Raw genomic sequence first — 20,632 nt, 5'->3', positions numbered from 1 at the left:
GTCTCTGGCAAGGAGAGAGGATATATCCGTCCATGGGGAAGAGAAGTTTTGGAACCAGTTCAATGGGGCAGTCAGAATTCCGATGTGGAGGCAACGTCTCAGCCTCTCACTTGCTGAAGACATCCGCAAAACTAGCATACCGAGATGGTAGATCGAGAGAGTGACTGAGGCAGAGGGGGCAGAATAGGACGAACTCATGACAGGCAATGGCATCTGGGACCCCATTGAAGAATTTCTCCAGAACTCCAGTCAAGAACCGGAGCGTGTAGGCGAAGCCATGGCAGACCCAGCAGGATAGGATTGATAGCCTTGGGTAGTACAAGGAAGAAGGCGATCTGTTCCAAGTGAAGAGCTCCGACTTGTAGTGTCAATGGTTCCGTGATGAACACAATCGGGTCGGGCAATGGTAGACCATTCACAGAGGCAACAGCCAGGGGTCTTTCCAGAAGAACTGTGGGTAGATGTAAACGATCCACTAGATCATGCTGGATGAAATTAGCAGCTGCTCCGGGGTCAAGATAGGCAGAGAAGGGATGAGACATCTCTCCGGAGACGATAGCCACAGGCATCGATAATTTGGAAGAGGTTTTGACGTTTGAAGACGTCCCACCTAGAGTTGCCTCTCCAACCAACCCTAGATGCTGGAGTTTCCCGGTTTCTGTGGGCATTGGAGCACAAAATGACCCTTAAGGCCACAATACATACATAATCTAGAGGAGCATCTGCGCTGCTTCTCTTTTTCGGACAACCGGACTCTGTCTACCTGCATGGATTCTTCCGGTAGTGCACTAGGGGAAGGCAATAGTGGTCTCTGGATCTAGGGTGCTGGTCTGTGACCCCGGCTCTCCTGTCGAACCTCTTGAGTGCGCTCTCAGATCCTCATGTCAACCCGAGTGGCTAACAGGATGAGGGTATCCAAGGTAGAAGGAAGGTCGCGGGCCGCCAGTTCGTCCTTTATGTGAGAGGACAGTCCCTGCCAAAAGGTCGCCACCTGTGCCTCATTGTTCCATGCCAGGTTACGGAAGAGATAGAATAGTCCCCCTACTGTGGAACCTTCTTGCTTGAGGGTCAACAGAGTGGCAGCGGCAGAAGATGTTCGGCCCAACTCCTCGAACATGGCACGAAAAAACTGCAGGAAAAAGGCTAGGTCCGAGAATACAGGTCCTTGTTGTTCCAAGATTGGGTTCGCCTATGCGAGGTCCTTGCCAGCGAGGAGGGAGGGAGATAAACGCTACTTTGGCCTCCTCGGAGGGGAAAAGATGAGCACGTAGCCTAAAATGAACTGTGCATTGGTTAATAAATCCTCTACAGGCTCTGGGATCACCGTCATAGCGAGGAGCAAGAGGCAGTGGAACTGGATCCGGAACAAATGGGAGTAGCAACGGGCCGTGGCATAGCAACAGGCTCTAGAGGAAGAACCGGAGGTGGAACAGTGAGTTGATCCAGCTATCGGGCCATGATAGAATTTACAGCCTCAAGGAGGTGATACGGACGTGTGAGTAGGTCATTCATCTCCGTCTGTATCTTCTGGACTGTGGTCTTGGGCTAGCCAGCGGGTTCCATGGCCTGAGCTTACTGTCACGGTCACAGGGTACGTGGACCCACTAGGCCGCTCCGCCGTAGCGAAGAGGCAGCTGGCCTAGTCACAGTCTATACAATAGTGTATAGCAGTTCGTAACACACTGGTACCTGAACTAGTCCAGACAGTGGCTGTGGCTTCAGCACGGATGGAGGTGGGTGCAGCAGGTTGCGATAGACAATAATAGACGTGACAGGACACTGGTCGTGGAAGACGACAATGGACGTGGCAGAAGACAATGGACGTGGCAGAAGACAATGGACGTGGCAGAACACACTGGACGTGGCAAACGACAGCAGGTGCAGTAGGACACGACTCCAACACTAATAGGCTCAGGAACAAGAACACAGCACAGGATTCAGGATACAGGTAACAGGGCACGGGTAACAACTGGAATGGGATAACACTAAGGGACCATTTGCAAGGCTGACATGGGATACACCAGGGCCCTTTCTGATAGTCCAGGAAATCATGTGCAGTTGATGATGATGATTGTCCACATGTGCGCATCCTACGGGACATAGCGGACCGGAGCGGAAGTGAACGCTGGCGTCTCCTAGGAAGGAGATGCGAGCCAGCGCTCACTGACACATGGCGGCGGGCGGCGAGTAAACCCGACGGCCCGCGGCCATGGACGCTACAAGGATTACTACGTTTAGTCACCACAGTCGGCTTGAGGAAGGCTCTAGTTAGAGCCGAAACATGTGAACACGTGGTGGATAGACAGAGAAATCGTTATGTGCTGTTGCCTTGATATACAGACTTTGGAGAAGGGATTGATCAAACTCTGATAGTAACATTCGAAGAAGTCTGACCAGAAGTGGTCTTCATGGAAGAATTGCAGCCGAAAAACCATACCTTCGACATGGAAACAAGGCCAAGCGACTCAACTATGCACGAAAACATAGGAACTAGGGTGCAGAAAAATGGCAGCAGGTGCTCTGGACTGATGAATCAAAAGTTTAAATATTTAGCCGTTACAGAGGGCAGTTTGTTCGCCGAAGGGCTGGAGAGCGGTACAATAATGAGAACCTGCAGACAACGGTGAAGCATGGTGGAGGTTCCTTGGGGCTGCAATTTAGCAAATGGAGTTGGGGGATTTTCTCAAGATTAACGGTATCCTCAATGCTAAGAAATACAAGCAGACACTTATCCATCATGCAATCCCATCAGGGATGCAAGTGATTGTCTCCAAATTCATTCTGCAGCAATACAACAACCCCAAACATACAGCCAATTTCATGAAGAACTATCTTCAACTTAAAAAAAACAAGGAACCCTGGAAGTTATATGGCCCCCACAGAGCCCTGATGATGTCATCATCATCATCGATTCTGTCTGAGATTACATGACGAGACAGAAGGATTTGAGGAACTTTACATCTACAGAAGATCTGTGGTTAGTTCTCCAGGATGTTAGAAACAACCTCCCTGCTGAGTTCTTTTGAAAACTATGTGCAAGTGTACCTAGAAGAAGTCATGCTGTTTTGAAGGCAAAGGGTGGTCACACCAAATATTGATTTGATTTAGATTTCTTTACTGTTCATTCACTTTGTATTTCAATTGATAAAAAAAAACTATTAATACTTCTATTTTTTAAAGCATTCTCACTTTGCAGCATTTTTCCACAACTGCCTAAAACTTTTGCAAGGTACTGTACATCGTGAATATTCACTGATAGAAACACTGAACTTGCGCAGTAGAGTATGGAGGAAGCTAGCTCATACTTTCTGATGGAGTGATATTCCTGCATAAGTTATTTCTATCTTGCAATTATTTTTATACACTGTTCTTGATTTACTTATTATTGTATTGGAATTGATTTATATTGTGATTTTTTTTATTGCACATGGTATGTATCATATTCATGGTGTATTATGTATTTTTTATAACACAATCTTATGCATTCTTTTCATAAACAGAATTCCACTACTGTGTTACCTTAAAAGTGGTGCCAAAATCAATTCCAAGATAGTCCTCAAATATCCCCGTCCACCATTCTTTCACATTATGAAATCTAAATTTTACTAATGTCCTCATCAAAGCATCTTCAAGAGATCCTAGATTCCAGTCTTCATCATCAATGAATTTCTGAATCTCAATAACCATCTGTTTTGAAAGGACCATCTCCGCATTATAGTAGACTTCAGAACTAGAGTCTTCTGGCTGAGGAACAAACGAAAGAGTCATTCAATATAAAAATTACCCATTGTTTAGGTCCAGTCTAAGATTCTATTTAGGTTCTCCCAATGCAATAATTTACAAAACATATTCCTAGGGTACATTGACACCTTAACGACGGATATATCTGTCCTATGCAGGTGCTAGTTCCCACATAAGGACAGATATATCAGTCCTCTGATCGCGAGGGTACTGCCAGTGTACCCACAAGATCAGTGGCAGGATCACAGCTGTTATACACAGCCTGACTCCTGCCCCAACTGCTGGAATCGAAGCGCGCTCAGATTCCGGCAGTTTAACCCATTAGATGCCACTGTCAATAGCGACAGCGGCATCTAATGTGTTTGACAGAGGGAGGGAGCTCTGTCACCCCATCGGCGCCACCGCAAAGAAATCGCGGGGCCTTGTCGGGTTTCCATGGCAGCCGGGGGCCTAACAAAGTCCCGCGGTCTGCCTTTGGCGGCATGGCCTAATAGATTGCCTGTCAGTTTTACACTGACAGGCAATAATGCTTTGGTATATTAAGTATACCAAAGCATTATATCTGCGATCTAAAGATCGCAAAGTAAAGTCCCCTAGTGGGACAAAAAAAAAAAAAAAGTCAAATAGTTAAATAAAGTTTATGAAAACATTTTTTACAGTAAAAGTAAAATAAAACTGCTTTTTTCCCCAAAAAGTGGTTTTATTTAGTAAAAGTGTCAAAACAAATAACGCATACACATCTAAGGTATCGCCGTGATCGTAACGACTGGAACAATAAAATTAACACACTAATTAAACCGCCGGATGAACGACGTCCAAAAAACAAAACAAAAAACAATGGCAAAATTATTTTTTATCTCCCATCCCCCCAATAAAAAATAAAAGTAAAAGTTAATAAATAAGTTCCGTATACCCCAGAATACTACGAATGAAGACCACACCTTGCCCCAAAAAAATCAAGCCCACATACGGTCACAATGACGGAAAAATAAAGAAGTTACGGCTCTTGAAATGTGGTGATGCAAAAACAGTAAATTTTTGTCTAAAAAGGTTTTTATTATGCAAACATTGGAAAACATATAAAACCTTTACATATTTGGTATCCCTGTAATCGTGGCGACCCATAGAATAAAGGTAACGTTATTTATGCCGCATAGTGAACCGCGTAAATTTATAACGTGAAAAACAATGCTGGAATAGCTGCTTCGTTTCAATAAAATAAAGTTAATAAAAGTTAATCGATATATTATATGCATCCAAAAATGGTGCAATTGCAAAATACAACTCGTCCCGCAAAAAAACAAGCCCTTATACGGCTATGTCGACGGAATAAAAAAAAAATAAAAAAAAAGTTACGACTGTTGGAATTGGGACCATGAGAAAACAAAAAATAATCTTTAGTCATTAACGTGCAAAATGGCCTGGTCATTAAGGGGTTAAAGAGAGCAGAGAGAATTTTGACATTTTCTGAAAAGGATAGTATGACGAAAGAAAGAAATATGAGGGTATGTGCACACGGCTTATTTTCGGAAGCAGAACGCCTCCAAACATCTGTCCATTGATTTCAATGGGAAAAACGGCGTTCTGTTCCGACTGGCCGTTTTTTTATGTGCCCATTTTGAAAAAAGGCCGCGTAAAAAAACGCCCACGAAAAAGAAGAAGTGCATGTCATTTCTTGAGTAGTTTTTGGAGCAGTTTTTCATTGACTCTCTAGAAACATAGCTCAAAAAACGTCCGTGAAAAAATGCAGCAAAAAACGGGAGTTGCTGAAAATCAGGAGCGATTTTCCCTTGAATACAGCTCCGTATTTTCAGACGTTTTTGTTTAAGCGTGTGCACATACCCTAAAGGTCTTAAATGAGCCACCATACCTGGATGTAGACGAGTATCCAGAGAGAGCCATGGCCCCTTTGTTTTGCTGATCAGGGGAGACCTGGGGGTCAGAACCCCACCCATTATACATTAATGGCCTATTCTAAGGATAGACCATCAATATGGTTTCCGGAAAACCTCATTTAAGAAATAGTGTGATAAAGTATACGTCACAATTCATTTAGAAGGTGAAAGAAATGGCACAAATTGCACCTAATTTATCAAAAAGGAGAGCATGACATAATGAACTTGGCACAGCTGGGCACCCTTTTTCTTCCTTGTGCCATCTCATGGCTGACGTACACGTAATCCAGTATTTGTGCTAATAGCCCATAATAATATTCACGCAACCTTTGGCTATACTCATATATGCAATATTTTCTAAAATTGTCCTAGCCATTGCAAAATGGTACAAGCGGTTCATAAATGTTGTGCAGGCCACTTTTTCAGTGCATTGTAAACCACTTTTCTGGCATATTTCTTTTTATACAGTCCCAGGCATGGCCCTGAATCCACTGACAAACAATCTGTGTTTAGCATGACTATGATATACACTCTCTTATTATTTATTCCGCACATCCTATACCTGACCCCATGAGTTGGTGAGCAACCTCTATTTCTGCACCGAGCAGTGTTTGTAATAAAGTGGCAGGTTGAGATATATATATATATATATATATACATATATATATATATATATATATACACACACACACACACACACACACACACACATATACACACACAAACAAACAAAAACAGTCCTTCAGTACTACTTACAAGCCCAAAACGTTCAGCCTCGTTTAGAATCTTGCGCAGATAGCGTCTGAAAACTGGGTTACTGTTGCTCTCTGGTAATTTTATGTCTTCTTTGTGTTTGTGTTCTTCACTCTGAAAAAAAACAACAAATGAACGGAGAAGATGTTGCCCTATGGATTTTCTAGGTGTTCTGTACTGATACAGGCTGTATTGAATGAGCAATTGGAAAGACAGTTGTAGACAGACTTAGGCCCCATGCACACAACTGTGATTTGCATACAATCCGCAATTGAGGAGCTGTAATTGCAGATAGTATAGGGCAGATTATATCCTATGGGCAGATGCACACAACTGATGTTTCCGGGCTCAATGCACTCTTGTATGTGCACGGTCCGTGATTATGGACTGCCTGCGGATGACACACCTCGGGCCATCCGTGCCGTAATCACAGACCGTACACACAGCTATGGTCGTGTACATGAGTCTTAAAAAGGCTCTGTCACCAGATTATAAATGCCCTATCTCCAACATAATCTGATCGGCGCTGTAATGTAGATAACAACAGAGTTTTTTTATTTTGAAAAATTATAATTTTTGACCAAGTTATGAACAATTTTCAATTTATGCTAATTTGTTTCTTAATAGACAACAGGGCGTGTTTTTACTTTTTACCAACTGGGTGTTGTGAATAGAAGTGTATGACGCTGACCAATCAGCGTCATACACATCTCTCCATTCATTGTTAGCTGTAATTACTGTACAGCGTGATCTCGCGAGATCACGCTGTGCTGAGTACAGCTGAACACAAATGACAGCACAGCGTGCTGTGAGTAAGTCCCACAGAAACGTTACCGAAGTGTCGGGTGTATGAATAGAAATCGCTACCTGACTGGAGGCAATGACTATTCACTCTCAAGACACTACGATAAAATTACTGTGGGAGTATGTGACAGCACAGCGTGATCTCGCGAGATCACAATGTGCAGTGAAAGAAGCTGGGCTGGAACAATGAGAAGAGTATGACGCTGATTGGTCAGCGACATACACTTCCCTTTACAACGCCCAGTCCGTAAAAAAGTAAAAACACGCCTAGTTGTCTATTAAGAAACTAATTAGCATACATCTAAAATTGTTCATAACTTGCTAAAAAATGATAGTTTTTAAAAATAAAAACCACTGTTGTTATCTACATTACAGCGCCGATCACATTATGAAGGAGATAGGCCACTCTTTAAGGCAGGGGTCTCAAACTCGGCCGGGTAAGTGGGCCGCATATAGAAAAAAATGGGAAGTTGACGGGCCGCATTACTTTCAAATTTGATACAATACTAAATTATTGTTAATCAATTAGTTATTTGAACTACTATAACACTACATTACTATAATAATAGCGCTAGGTTTAAAATTTGAAATATTTCTCCAAGTGCTTATTTCAACAATCCAGCTTTCCAGTTTAAGTGTCGCTAAATGCAGTCCGGCGGCTCAGTTAGCACACATGTCAAGATTGGGCAGCCCCTTTTTAGATAGTGCCGCAGTGCCCTCTGTGGATGCTGCCGCAGTGCCCTCTGTGGATAATGCAACACACCCCTAGATAAGGCCACAGTGCCCTCTGTAGATAAGGCCACAGTGCCCTCTGTAGATAAGGCCACAGTGCCCTCTGTAGATAAGGCCACAGTGCCCTCTGTAGATAAGGCCACAGTGCCCTCTGTAGATAAGGCCACAGTGCCCTCTGTAGATAAGGCCAGTGTCCTCTTCAGATACTGTCACACACCCACTTGTAGATAACGCCACAGTGCCCTCTGTAGAGGCTGCCACAGTGCCCTCTGTAGAGGCTGCCACAGTGCCCTCTGTAGAGGCTGCCACAGTGCCCTCTGTAGAGGCTGCCACAGTGCCCTCTGTAGAGGCTGCCACAGTGCCCTCTGTAGAGGCTGCCACAGTGCCCTCTGTAGAGGCTGCCACAGTGCCCTCTGTAGAGGCTGCCACAGTGCCCTCTGTAGAGGCTGCCACAGTGCCCTCTGTAGAGGCTGCCACAGTGCCCTCTGTAGAGGCTGCCCCAGTGCCCTCTGTAGAGGCTGCCCCAGTGCCCTCTGTAGAGGCTGCCCCAGTGCCCTCTGTAGAGGCTGCCCCAGTGCCCTCTGTAGAGGCTGCCCCAGTGCCCTCTGTAGAGGCTGCCCCAGTGCCCTCTGTAGAGGCTGCCCCAGTGCCCTCTGTAGAGGCTGCCCCAGTGCCCCCTGTAAAGGCTGCCCCAGTGCCCTCTGTAGAGGCTGCCCCAGTGATGTCAGGGGCTTGCCCAGAGCTGGAGTCCCAGGCAGAGCGCTAGTAGGCTCTTCCTGGGACTCCAACTGTGCTGCTGACATCACTGGGACACCTGCTCTGGGGAAGCCCCTGACACACTGTCCATATATGGGCAGCGATGTCAGGGAATTCCACAGAGTCCCGGAGCAAAGCCGACACCAGCGCTCTGCTCGGGACTCCGGCTCTGGGGAAGCCCCAGACATCGCTGTTCATATGTGGACAGCGATGTCAGGGAATTCCACAGAGTCCAGGAGCAGAGCCGACACCAGCGCTCTGCTCCGCTCTGGGCAAGACCCTGACACACTGTCCATATATGGGCAGCGATGTCAGGGAATTCCACAGAGTCCCGGAGCAGAGCCGACACCAGCGCTCTGCTCGGGACTGCGGCTCTGGGGAAGCCCCAGACATCGCTGTTCATATGTGGACAGCGATGTCAGGGAATTCCAGAGTCTCGGAGCAGAGCCGATACTAGCAGCTCTGTGTCCCGCGGGCCGCAGATGACAGCCCCAGGGGCCGCATGCGGCCCGCGGGCCGCGTGCTTGAGACCCCTGCTTTAAGGCATAAATAAAGGATATTAGAAAGGTCTGTGCAGAGATTCTGATATTCCATCAAGTTAAATTTTCAGCCAGCGATATATCACCTCACAGATTATTGGCATAAGTGTCCATTAGTAAATTCATCTGAATAACACTACTGCTGCTAAAATGTAAGTTTCAAAGGGCTGTGAGGAACGCTTCAATTACAATAAAAGATCATTCTTTCAATGGATTACTTCCATATTACACACGTTTTCAAATAGAGATACAAACCCCTGGCCCCCTTACAAAGTGCGTATGCGAAATATAACTGAAATTTCAAACAATTTAACCCAAGAGGATATGAATCCTTTGTCAACTCAGAAGAAGATGGCAGCGCTTCCTACGATGTCCAATGTCTCCATTCTTAATTAAAGAGTAACTTCACTTTCATCAAATTTTTGAAATGTCATAGAGCCATATCAAAAGTTTGGATCGGTGGGGGCCGGGGAGCGGAGTCCCCCACCGTAGCTGAGCGCTCTGCACCTTTGGCTGTGATCAGTGATCAATGTCAAGCTAAAGACGGCTTATATAGACATTCTATGTGAGCCGTCATCAGGCTGACGAGTAGCGCTGATCACAGCTGAAGGTGCAGGGCGCTCAGCTGAGCACTTCTACACTTTTGTTTCAGCAACGGTGGGGTTCACAGAACCTGGACCCCCACTGATCCAAACTTTTGATTTGTCTCTATGACATATCAAAAGTTTGATGAAAGTGTAACCTCAAAATGAATGATAAAAGTAAGCAGGAGATTCACTTGCCTAGCGTCAGTCTGCAGAGAACACGAATGTTAATGTCCTCCTGATCCCCTCCATTTTCGCTGGCAGTCTGCTGAGAGGGTGTGGGTTAGCCAAATGGGGTGAGGCATTCTTTGTAACCTATTGCAGAAAGAGCTAGGGGAGGGGAGGGGTCCTGCTGGAGACAGTTGTCTAATAGCCGGACACAGGATAATGAGAACGAGGAGGGTGAATTGGCTGATCTCCTGGGATATGATAGAATATATATATATATATATATATATATATATATATATATATATATAGAGAGAAGAATTGTTCATAAATGTCTAATTTTTTATTACAATAAGGGAGAAATTGGTACAATTTTTTTTGTGTGAGTTTTCTATGATCATGTGTAGTGTTTCTTTATATGTTCAAATGGTATAACAACGGGAATTTGTAAACAATTACATATTCAATACTTGTACATATACTACTAAAAATTCAGAAATTCTTACCACTTGCTTTGATTCTTCGGTGTACTTCACCAATGCATTATTGTTGTCTATGCAGGTGTCATCTCCTTCTTTCTCACAAACTGCTTCCAATTTTTTTTCTGTGTCGTGCTGAGAAAAAGATTAAACATAAAGACATACGACTTTATCTGAAACTGCACCTAAAGTGGCATTAAACATGTAAAACTCGTGTGTCAGGACGGATTTCTGAAACTTTAAGCAGAAAATCCTTAATAAAAATATGCAGCAAAATCCGCTTGTTACAAACGCAGATTTTGCTGCAGAAAATTTGCAGTCTTTCCGTCCAGCGTAAATCGGCCTAGCAGTATTTTGCATCATTATTTGTAAGCCAAAGCGAGGAATGGAACCTACACAGAGAAAATGTACAATGGAAAGATCTGCACCTCTGCCATGTCTCAGTTCCACTCCTAGTTTTGGCTTTTAACCCCTTCCCCCTGCTTGCATTCTGGGCCCTAATGACCAAGCAATTTTTAGAGTTTTTCCATCGTCACATTCGAAGAGCTAGAACTTTTTTTATTTTCACGTTGACATGGCTGTATGAGGACTTTCAATGGCACCGTTTTGGGGTATGTAGAATTTTTTTATCAACTTTTTTGGGGGGGGGGGGATATAAAAACCCCAGCAATTTAGCCATTATTCTAATGCGTTTTACATTTCCGCCAATTGCTGTGCGGCGTAAATAACATGCTACCTTTATTCTATGGGTCGGTACGTTGATACTAAATATGCATAGTTTTTTTTGTTTTACTACTTTTGCAGAATAAAATCACTCTTGAACTAAAATAATTTGATTTTGCATCGCTGCTTTCCAAGAGCCATAACTTTTTTATTTTTCTGTCACCATATGAGGGCTTGTTTTTTGCGGGACTTCATTGCTACCATTTTGGGGTACATGGGATTTATTGTCGCAATAACGGGTGTTTTTACGGTCGTGTGCATGAGGCCTAACAGTTTCTACACCCTATGACTATGTCGTGCTAAGAAAGCAGCTGTCCTGAAATCATGTCAGTCCATAGACATTATGTATATCAACCCGCTCTGATATATAGTAAGTTAGAGTGGGAAAATGTATTAAACTGTTGGCGGAAAAAGGCAATATATCCAAAAAAAAGGAGGAAGAATGTATCCAGCTATGTGGAAAACTAGAGCATGTTCACAGGATGAAAGAAAATTTGTAGGGCTGTAATGACTTTATTATTCAAAGTGACTGGTCATACGACGTCTCTTTAGCTCCATCAATCCCTATATAAGGGACGAATGTGCCAAGTGACGCGGTACACCATAACAAGCCCCTGCCCGGTAAGGTAGGAACCGCCATGTGCACAAAACAACCAATCACCTGTAGAATATATAAAGGGGCAGTGTCCCACACCGTATGTATAGATACAGTAAAGGACCACTACTCCCCAAACTCCCTTGCGGTCACGAAATTTTAAAGCCAGCATCTTCTCAATTTGAAAAGTGCATGACTCCCCCTTTCGTAGTTTTTTATCCACAAGTTGACGTGGGAAACCTTTGCGATTCCTGCGTATTGTGCCACAGGCTCCGGTGTTGGCACAATGAAGGGCGCTAAACAATGGCACACTGATATAAAAACTGTCCGTGTATACATGATACTCCTTGTGTAGGAAAGGGCCAATTAAATCCCACACAATCTTACCGGTGGTACCAATATTTGGAGGGCACCCTGGTGGATTGAATTCACTGTCTTTACCCTCGTAGATCTTAAACGCACATGTGTAGCCAGTAGTGCTTTCACATAATTTGTACATCTTTACCCCGTATTTTGCACTTTTTGAGGGTATGAATTGGCGAAATGAGAGACGCCCTTTGAAATTCATTAGCGATTCATCCACTGCTAAATTTTGTTCAGAGGTATATGCTCCTAAAAAGGAGGAATTAAGAAAATTTATACTGCCGGTCACGGCTTCTGTCGCTGGAAGGGGGTGCCTGTAGGTTGTCACTAAAGTGGAGAAATCGCATAAGTATTTCGTACCTGCTGCGTGACATAATGCCAGAAAAAATGGGGGTGGCATGTATAGGGCTTGATGCCCAATATGACCTAATAGAGGTTTTTTTTATAATTCCCATGTTAAGGGTGAGGCCCAGAATTTTTTTTATTTCCATTGCATTTGTGGGATTCCACAACCTGGCATGAGGTGACGAAGGCTTATTGGCAATGTACTGCCTGGCATACAAATTTGTTTCATGCACAAAATGTTCCAAAACTTGGTCCGTAATAAAAATATTAAAATAATTTAGTGGTAAAAAATTACTGACATTGGGACTTATGCCAGGAGTAGCAATAAAGTCATTTATGGTGGTAGAAAATAAACTTGTGGGTTCCCACACTAAATCGGTTTGGTGGGGTTGTACAATTTCAGGGGCTGCACTTTGAACGGACGTTGTGGCAACTGCACCGTCTCCCATATCACTGGTGCTGGGTCTCATATCCGTAGAATCCCTTGAAGCGACACTTTCGCTGTCGCTTTCAAGTAAAAGCTCAACTTCAGATGCAGAATCCGTATCTGAGCATAGCATCTGATAGGCTTCCTCAACGCTGTATCTTCTGGCAGCCATAATGATTATACAGTCTAAACCGCAAATAATAAATGGAACTAGCGGTTTAAATTTTTTTATCAACTAAGAACACTAAAGGAATTAAACTTTTTTTTATTTATTTTTTACCTTTTTTTTTTTTTTCAAACCTAAACCCTACGCCTAACACAAACCGTAAACCCAAGCCCAGAACAGCACCCTACGCCATCTAACAGCGTACACGCCGTCTAACAGCGTACCCTAAAAAGAAAGTAGTTTACAGTACGATTCTTAGTATATACAGTAAATATACTTATATATATGTATATATTATATACTAGAACAGCTAGAACAGTGAGGAGAAACAGATACATGTTTTTACTTTTATTTTACTGTAGTGATCACTATGATTGGATCTCATAGTGATCACAAAAGATCAGGAACCAATACTATTGGCTCCTGATCACTGCTCTAAGAACAGAGCTGGTAGCAACAGCTCATTCTTAGAGCAGGAGCTGTCATTTAGACACTCCCGGCGGCTCTGTACACAGTAACAGCATGTGACCGCTGTGATTGGCTCTCACAGCGGTCACATGATGTTACGACGAAATCGGCAGGTCCTGATGGCTGCACTAAGAACCGGACCTGTTACTTACAGCCGGTTTTTAGTGCAGACTTAATCAGGGTGCCGCTAAACCCCCTCTACTACAGCGACGCCAAAAGGCGTTGTTGTAGACTGAGTACATGCACCGCCTGACGTCAAAAGACAGTGGGCGGTCGTTAAGGGGTTAATCACTTCCATTTCAAAGAAGAGGGACAGCCACTCGCCTGGTGATCTCCTCTCCACGAGCCTACTGTGTCTGTCTTTCATGTTATTTTGCTGGCACACAGCCCCCGAGAACACAGGCACACAGAAAACGTGTTCACAAAAACTGCTGTACTGTCGTTGACATTTACGTTTACTTTTACACTATAGAGGGCAAGGCTGGGCAATTAATCGAAAAAACAAAAAAAATAGAACCGAAATTCAGCTCAGATAACCAATGTCATATTGAGCATTGTTTTTTGGTTCTGTTTTTTTTCCCCAGTTTCAACTGTATCTGCGTCCTCAGGACACAGATACAGTTGTATACAATGATAGAGTATTCACTATGTAACGCCAGCTGCTCACAGCGAGCCACAAAGACCAGAGGAGTAGGGGGAACTCCTCCGCTCCTCGTTGGAATGGCGTTAGGTGAGTATTTTATTATTTTCATTAGGTACTATTGGGGATGTGTGGAGGGCAGCTATGAGGCATTATACCGTGTGGAGGGCAGCTATGAGGCATTATACCGTGTGGAGGGCAGCTATGAGGCATTATACCGTGTGGAGGGCAGCTATGAGGCATTATACCGTGTGGAGGGCAGCTATGAGGCATTATACCGTGTGGAGAGCAGCTATGAGGCATCATACTGTGTGGAGGGCAGCTATGAGGCATCATACTGTGTGGAGCGCAGCTATGGGGCATCATACTAGGTGGAGAGCAGCTATGGGGCATCATACTGGGTGGAGAGCAGCTATGGGGCATCATACTGGGTGGAGAGCAGCTATGGGGCATCATACTGGGTGGAGAGCAGCTATGGGGCATTATACTGTGTGGAGGACAGCTATGAGGCATTATACTGTGTGGAGGACAGCTATGAGGCATACTGTGTGGGGAGCACTATGGGGGCAATATACTGTGCGGGAAACACTATGGAGGCATTATACTGTGTGGGAAACACTATGGGAGAATTATACTGTGGGGGCAGTGTCAGGGGGTATATTATATACAGTAATATACAGCAGGCTCAGGGGATATATATTAATTAAATGGCGTAGCATGCAAATAGCGTATGTGGTATGCAAAAGGGGTGTGGCCTAAATTCTCCATTAATCGTGATTTTTGATAAAGGTCACAATCGCCCAGCCCAAATAGAGAGTAATGAAATACGTAAGTAATTATAAAAAAAAAAAAAAAAGTGGGGGGGGGGCGACTACTTTTTTTAAATGAATACATATAGCATAAGTTCATATTACAATCCTGTACTAAATATAAATATAGCGTTTGATTGCCATTTTTAGCTTGTTAAATGTTAAGATGTAAACATAATGTCAGATCAGCATTTCACCTTGATTAAAGTTCACCACTATAGTGAACTCTGACCCCTACCAGATACTACTGATACGACGGTGTGGACTTTTCACTTTCTTGCCATCAAGGATTGCAATGGATTGTATACTAAATTTCATCTGAGAGACTGGCAGATGGTATCTCTTGGTAGGAACCACCTCTCCATACACATAACCCTTTTCATGATTTAGGTGTGTATGTTTATATCAGTAGGGAGAAAGGAATAAGACCCACATGAGATCATCTGCTGCTCGTGTGTATGGTCAGCTTTCCATTCTAGATTAAAATGTCAGGTTTTCGATTTCACAAAAATATAAAAAATATGCAATTTTGAAGGCGCATTTGATACCATTTTGGTCGCCATCTGGAGCATGAAAAAATATTATATATGTAGAGGAATGATCGAGGCACTCACCGAAACTGGCAAAAAATTCGTTCTTTATTACAAAAGAGGATCTAGGTCAGGATGTGGAATTGCAATTCCACATCCTGACCTAGATCCTCTTTTGTAATAAAGAACGAATTTTTTGCCAGTTTCGGTGAGTGCCTCGATCATTCCTCTACATATATATTCAGCTTTTTGTGCTATTCTTTCGAAGAGCAACTCCGTGGCAATTTACCTGCAATTATCCAACAGTAAGCAAGCCATATTTCAACTCCTATTCCGACTGTGCGGTTTTGGTAGTGCCAGCCTCTTTCCTTCTTCCCATTGAAAAAATATTATGGCATGGAAAATGGAGATCTGTTCTTTTACATAAAGGAATACATGTAAATACACACAATGAATGTGTTAACGCCACCGAAAACCGTTTGAAGAGGCTCCAAACTTAAACAACTGGCTCAAGGTGCGTTAAACAGCGGGCACTGGCGCACATATGCTGAATAGATATATTATTACTTAAAGGGGTTTTCCAATCTTTTTAGAAATAATGCCTAAAGCGCTATTCCAATCTTAGACATTTTTGGTATATCAACGAGATAATATGGGGAATAGGGAAATAATTATTAGTTCTATCTCAGTTATATACCGGTAACTGAACGACATCTTCCCTATTTGATGTTATTACTGTAAACGTACTCTTCTTTTATGTTCTGGTTATTAAAACTTTTGAAAAAAATAAAAATAATTAATAAATCTCTTTCACTTTAAAAATAAATAAATAAAAATAAACAGGATGTGCCATAAACATCTCATAGATAAGTGTCCCAGCTCCCACATTTATCTCCAGAACAGGGGTCATCCAACCTCGTCTTCGGCTGGTAATGCGGCTACCATTCCTCGCATTTAGGCAGAGAATAAATGAAGACTTGGCTGCGCATGTGAGCAGTTCTTTCCGTCCAGTTTTATAAAGATTAATGGAAACAGCCAAGAACGCGTACTTGACTGTTTCTGGAAGTCCCATAGAAGGTACAAGATAAAAAGACAATGCTACATAAAAATTTTGAACTTTTGGGATAGAAAATGTTGACATTCTGTAACCAAGCATCACTGAGAAGGTGTTACATACATATTAGCATATTTCAATTTTAGTGAACAAAGTCTCTATTTCACAGCTAAGGTGGCAGATTAATGATTAAAGGGTTTGTTACTTCAAGACAACCCATCGAAATGCACTATTGGCACATATAGAAGTTATAGAGATGCCAAGTTCAAGCAGCTCATGTGAACTCTCTGCCCGTTTTTGTATTTACATGGCATTAAAACAAGACAGACAAGGTGGCAACTCAGAGAGGACCACTCACTGTGAGAGTTGGAGTAGGTTACAGATGCCAAGCAGAACTGAATTTCCATTTCATTATATTTCCCACCACCCACCCAAACTATTTAGACAAAACAAACAACTATTAAGAGGTTTTTCACTTTCCCTACAAGTGTTGGATTGTATACCTTCAGTTTATTCATTTTTCCAGTAGCAGCATCATAATTAAACATGTCTGTAGGATCAGTCCAGTCTTCATTGTCGTATTGCCCACAGCAAAGGGTCACGCACAGGGATAGAACCAGGAACGGGTACATTTTACAGACCTACAAAAACAAAACACAATATCCTTTAACGTAACGTCTAGTAGGAAACAGACTAGAAAATCTGTTCTCACTGTAGCAAAGTAACACTTATTTGCTATAATGCAGTTCTATGAGATCATCACCAGCCTGTGCCACCCACAGTTAACATCACCAGCCTGTGCCACCCATAGACTGTGTTAACGTCTATGCACAAGCACAGTCAAGAGGAGCGTCTAAGCCAAGTGGGAAAAAAAGAGGCACATATGTAAAGTAACTGTCTGACCGGTTTAAAGAACATGTAAGTAACAGCACCCTAATCTTCTATGTAGGGGCTCTAAGCACTATGCAGGGATGATTTAGTTAGGGATGTTAGAGATTCCCTTTCAAACTATCCTCCAGTTAAAGAGGCTCGGTCACCACATTATAAGAGGCCTATATTGTACATGATGTGATCGGCGCTGTAATGTAGATTACAGCAGTGTTTTCTATTTCGAAAACCGATCATTTTTGACGGAGTTATGACCTATATTAGCTTTATGCTAATGAGTTTCTTAAAGGGGTTGTCCGAGACACCATCATATTTTCAAACACCCCTTTAACCCCTTAATGATCAGCCAAGCTGTATTAGGTCTTCTTTTTTGCGGGACAAGTTGTATTTTTTAATAGCACCATTTTGAGGTAGATATTATTTATTGATTAACTTTTATTAACTTTTTTTTGGGGGGGAATAGAAAAAAAACCAGACATTTCGCCACACTGTCGCATCTTAAATCTACGCCGTTTACCATGTGGTATAAATAACACAATAACTTTATTCAGCGGGTTGTTACGATTGCAATGATACCAAATTTGTATCGTTTTTATATGTTTTACTTCTTTTGCACAGTAAAAACGCTTTTTTTCAACATTATTTGTTTTTGTGTCTCCATATTTGAAGAGCCGTAACGCTTTTATTGTTCCGCTGATGCAGTTGTATGAGGGCTTTTTTTTTTGCGGGAAGACTTGTGGTTTTTATTAGTACCATTTCAGAGTAGATGCGACTTTTTGATCACTTTTTATCACATTTTTCCTTAAGTCAGGATTCACAGAAAACAGCAATTTTTCCATAGCTTTTTTATTAAATTTTTTACGACGTTCACCGTGCGGGTTAAATAACGTAATAGATTTATAGTCGGGGTCGTTACGGACGCAGTGATACGATATATGCGTAACTTTTTTACTTTATTTTGGTTTTTTAATAGTAAAGCATTTTGTAAGGGGAAAAAGTGGGTTTTTCATTTTTATTTCACATTTTTTTTAATTAACTTTATTAAACTTTTTTACTAGTCCCACTAGGGGACTTTAATATGCGATTCTCCGATCGCTATTATAATACACTGCAATACATTTCTATTGCAGTGTATTACTGCCAGTCCGTTTAAAACGGACAGGCATCTGCTAGGTCATGCCTCCGGCATGACCTAGCAGGCATTCGCTACAGGCAGACCTGGGGGCCTTTATTAGGCCCCCGGCTGCCATCGGAGACACAAACACTCGGCGATCTTATCGCCGTGTGTCAGTGGGATGAGAGGGAGCTCCCTCCCTCTCTCCAAAACCACTCAGATGCGGTGCACGCTATTCAGCAAAGCAGCTGAAGGGTTAAACGGGTGAGATCGATACTTACACCGTGTTCCAAATTATTATGCACATTGGATTTAAGTGTCATAAACATTTAATTATTAGTTTTTCAATGAAACTCATGGATGGTATTGTGTCTTAGGGCTCTTTGGATCATTGTAATCAATCTCCGACACCTGTGATAATTAGTTTGCCAGGTGTGCCCAATCAAAGGAAAACTACTTAAGAAGGACGTTCCACATTATTAAGCAGGTCACAGGTTTCAAGCAATATGGGAAAGAAAAAGGATCTCTCTGCTGCCGAAAAACGTGAAATTGTCCAAGGTATTGCACTAGGTATGAAAACATTGGATATTTCAAGAAAACGTAAGCGTGATCATCGTACTGTGAAAAGATTTGTGGCTGAATCAGACGGGTTCGTTCAGATAAAGGCAGAATGAGGAAGGTTTCTGCCAGACAAATTAATAGGATTAGGAGAGCAGCTGCTAAAATGCCATTGCAAAGCAGCAAACAGGCATTTGAAGCCGCTGGTGCCTCTGGAGTCCCGCGAACCTCAAGGTGTAGGATCGTCCAGAGGTTTGCAAGTGTGCATAAAGCTATTATTCGGCCACCCCTAAACAATGCTCACAAGCAGAAACGGTTGCAGTGGGCTCAGAAATACATGAAGACTAATTTTCAAACCGTGTTGTTTACTGATGAGTGCCGTGCAACCCTGGATGGTCCAGATGGGTGGAGTAGTGGATGGTTGGTGAATGGCCACCATGTCCCAACAAGGCATGGAGGTGGCGGAGCCATGTTTTGGGCTGGAACCATGGGGAGAGAGCTGGTAGGCCCCATTAGAGTCTCTGACGGTGTGAAAATAACCTCTGCAAAGTACGTAGAGTTTATGACTGACAACTTTCTTCCGTGGTACAAAAAGAAGAACCGTGCCTTCCGGAGCAAAATTATCTTCATGCATAACAATGCACCATCTCATGCTGCAAAGAATACCTCTGTGTCATTGGCTGCTATGGGCATAAAAGGAGAGAAACTCATGGTGTGGCCCCCATGTTCCCCTGACCTCAACCCTATTGAGAACCTTTGGAGCATCCTCAAGCAAAATATCTATGAGGGTGGGAGGCAGTTCACATCAAAACAGAAGCTCTGGGAGGCTATTCTGACATCCTGCAAAGATATTCAAGAAGAAACTGTCCAAATACTAACAGATTCAATGGATGCAAGAATTGTGAAGGTGATATCAAAGAAGGGGTCCTATGTTAACATGTAATTTGGCCTGTTAAGTTTTTGTTGATTGAAAGAGCTTTTGATTTCTGTAAATATGACCTCCTGATGCTGCAAATTCAACAAATTACCATTTTAGTTCTCTTTACAACCTTTAAAATGTTTTGATCTCTGTTGTGCATAATAATTTGAAACAGTGCATTTTGAGTTTTTTACTTCTAAAAAAAAAATCTGTTATCATTAGATTTGTTCAATAAAATTAGCATTATACGCCAACGGTTGATGGCTTGAAGATTATACTGACTGTCATTTGCATCGACTATTTATGAAAATCAGCGAAAAATAACATTTGCATAATAATTTGGAATGCGGTGTATATCTCACACGTTCGAGCAGGGACGCCCCCAGCCCTCAGCTATCTCTGGCAGCTGAGAGCAGGGAGATTTGACAATTCCCTGCTCTGTTTATTTATCCTGATGCAGCGACGTAAAAAGGTCTATGCATCAGAATAAAGCCCGTTAGTGTCTGACGTGAAAAGGCGTATTAGCGGTCAGTAACGGGTTAATGCATGTAATTTATAAATGTAAATACATTTGTAATATAC

At 42.7% G+C, this 20,632-nt stretch overlaps 1 protein-coding gene across 3 annotated transcripts in view; it reads right to left on the bottom strand.

The window, feature by feature from the left end:
- The window catches only part of CLCC1 (chloride channel CLIC like 1), a 46,490-nt gene that overhangs the window by 16,550 nt on the left and 9,308 nt on the right, over window positions 1–20,632 (bottom strand). For all 3 annotated transcript variants that reach the window (XM_075833401.1, XM_075833399.1, XM_075833400.1), the window contains exons 2-5: window positions 17,075–17,212; window positions 10,479–10,586; window positions 6,393–6,503; window positions 3,520–3,744 (exon numbers count right to left, since the gene is read on the bottom strand). In XM_075833401.1, coding sequence (XP_075689516.1) covers window positions 3,520–3,744; window positions 6,393–6,503; window positions 10,479–10,586; window positions 17,075–17,212 — 582 coding nt within the window. The remainder of the gene's footprint in view (window positions 1–3,519; window positions 3,745–6,392; window positions 6,504–10,478; window positions 10,587–17,074; window positions 17,213–20,632) is intronic.

The sequence above is a fragment of the Rhinoderma darwinii genome, chromosome 7, assembly GCF_050947455.1.
Source record: "Rhinoderma darwinii isolate aRhiDar2 chromosome 7, aRhiDar2.hap1, whole genome shotgun sequence".
Taxonomy (NCBI): Eukaryota; Metazoa; Chordata; class Amphibia; order Anura; family Rhinodermatidae; genus Rhinoderma; species Rhinoderma darwinii.
This window is presented reverse-complemented; position numbering and strand designations above follow the sequence as displayed.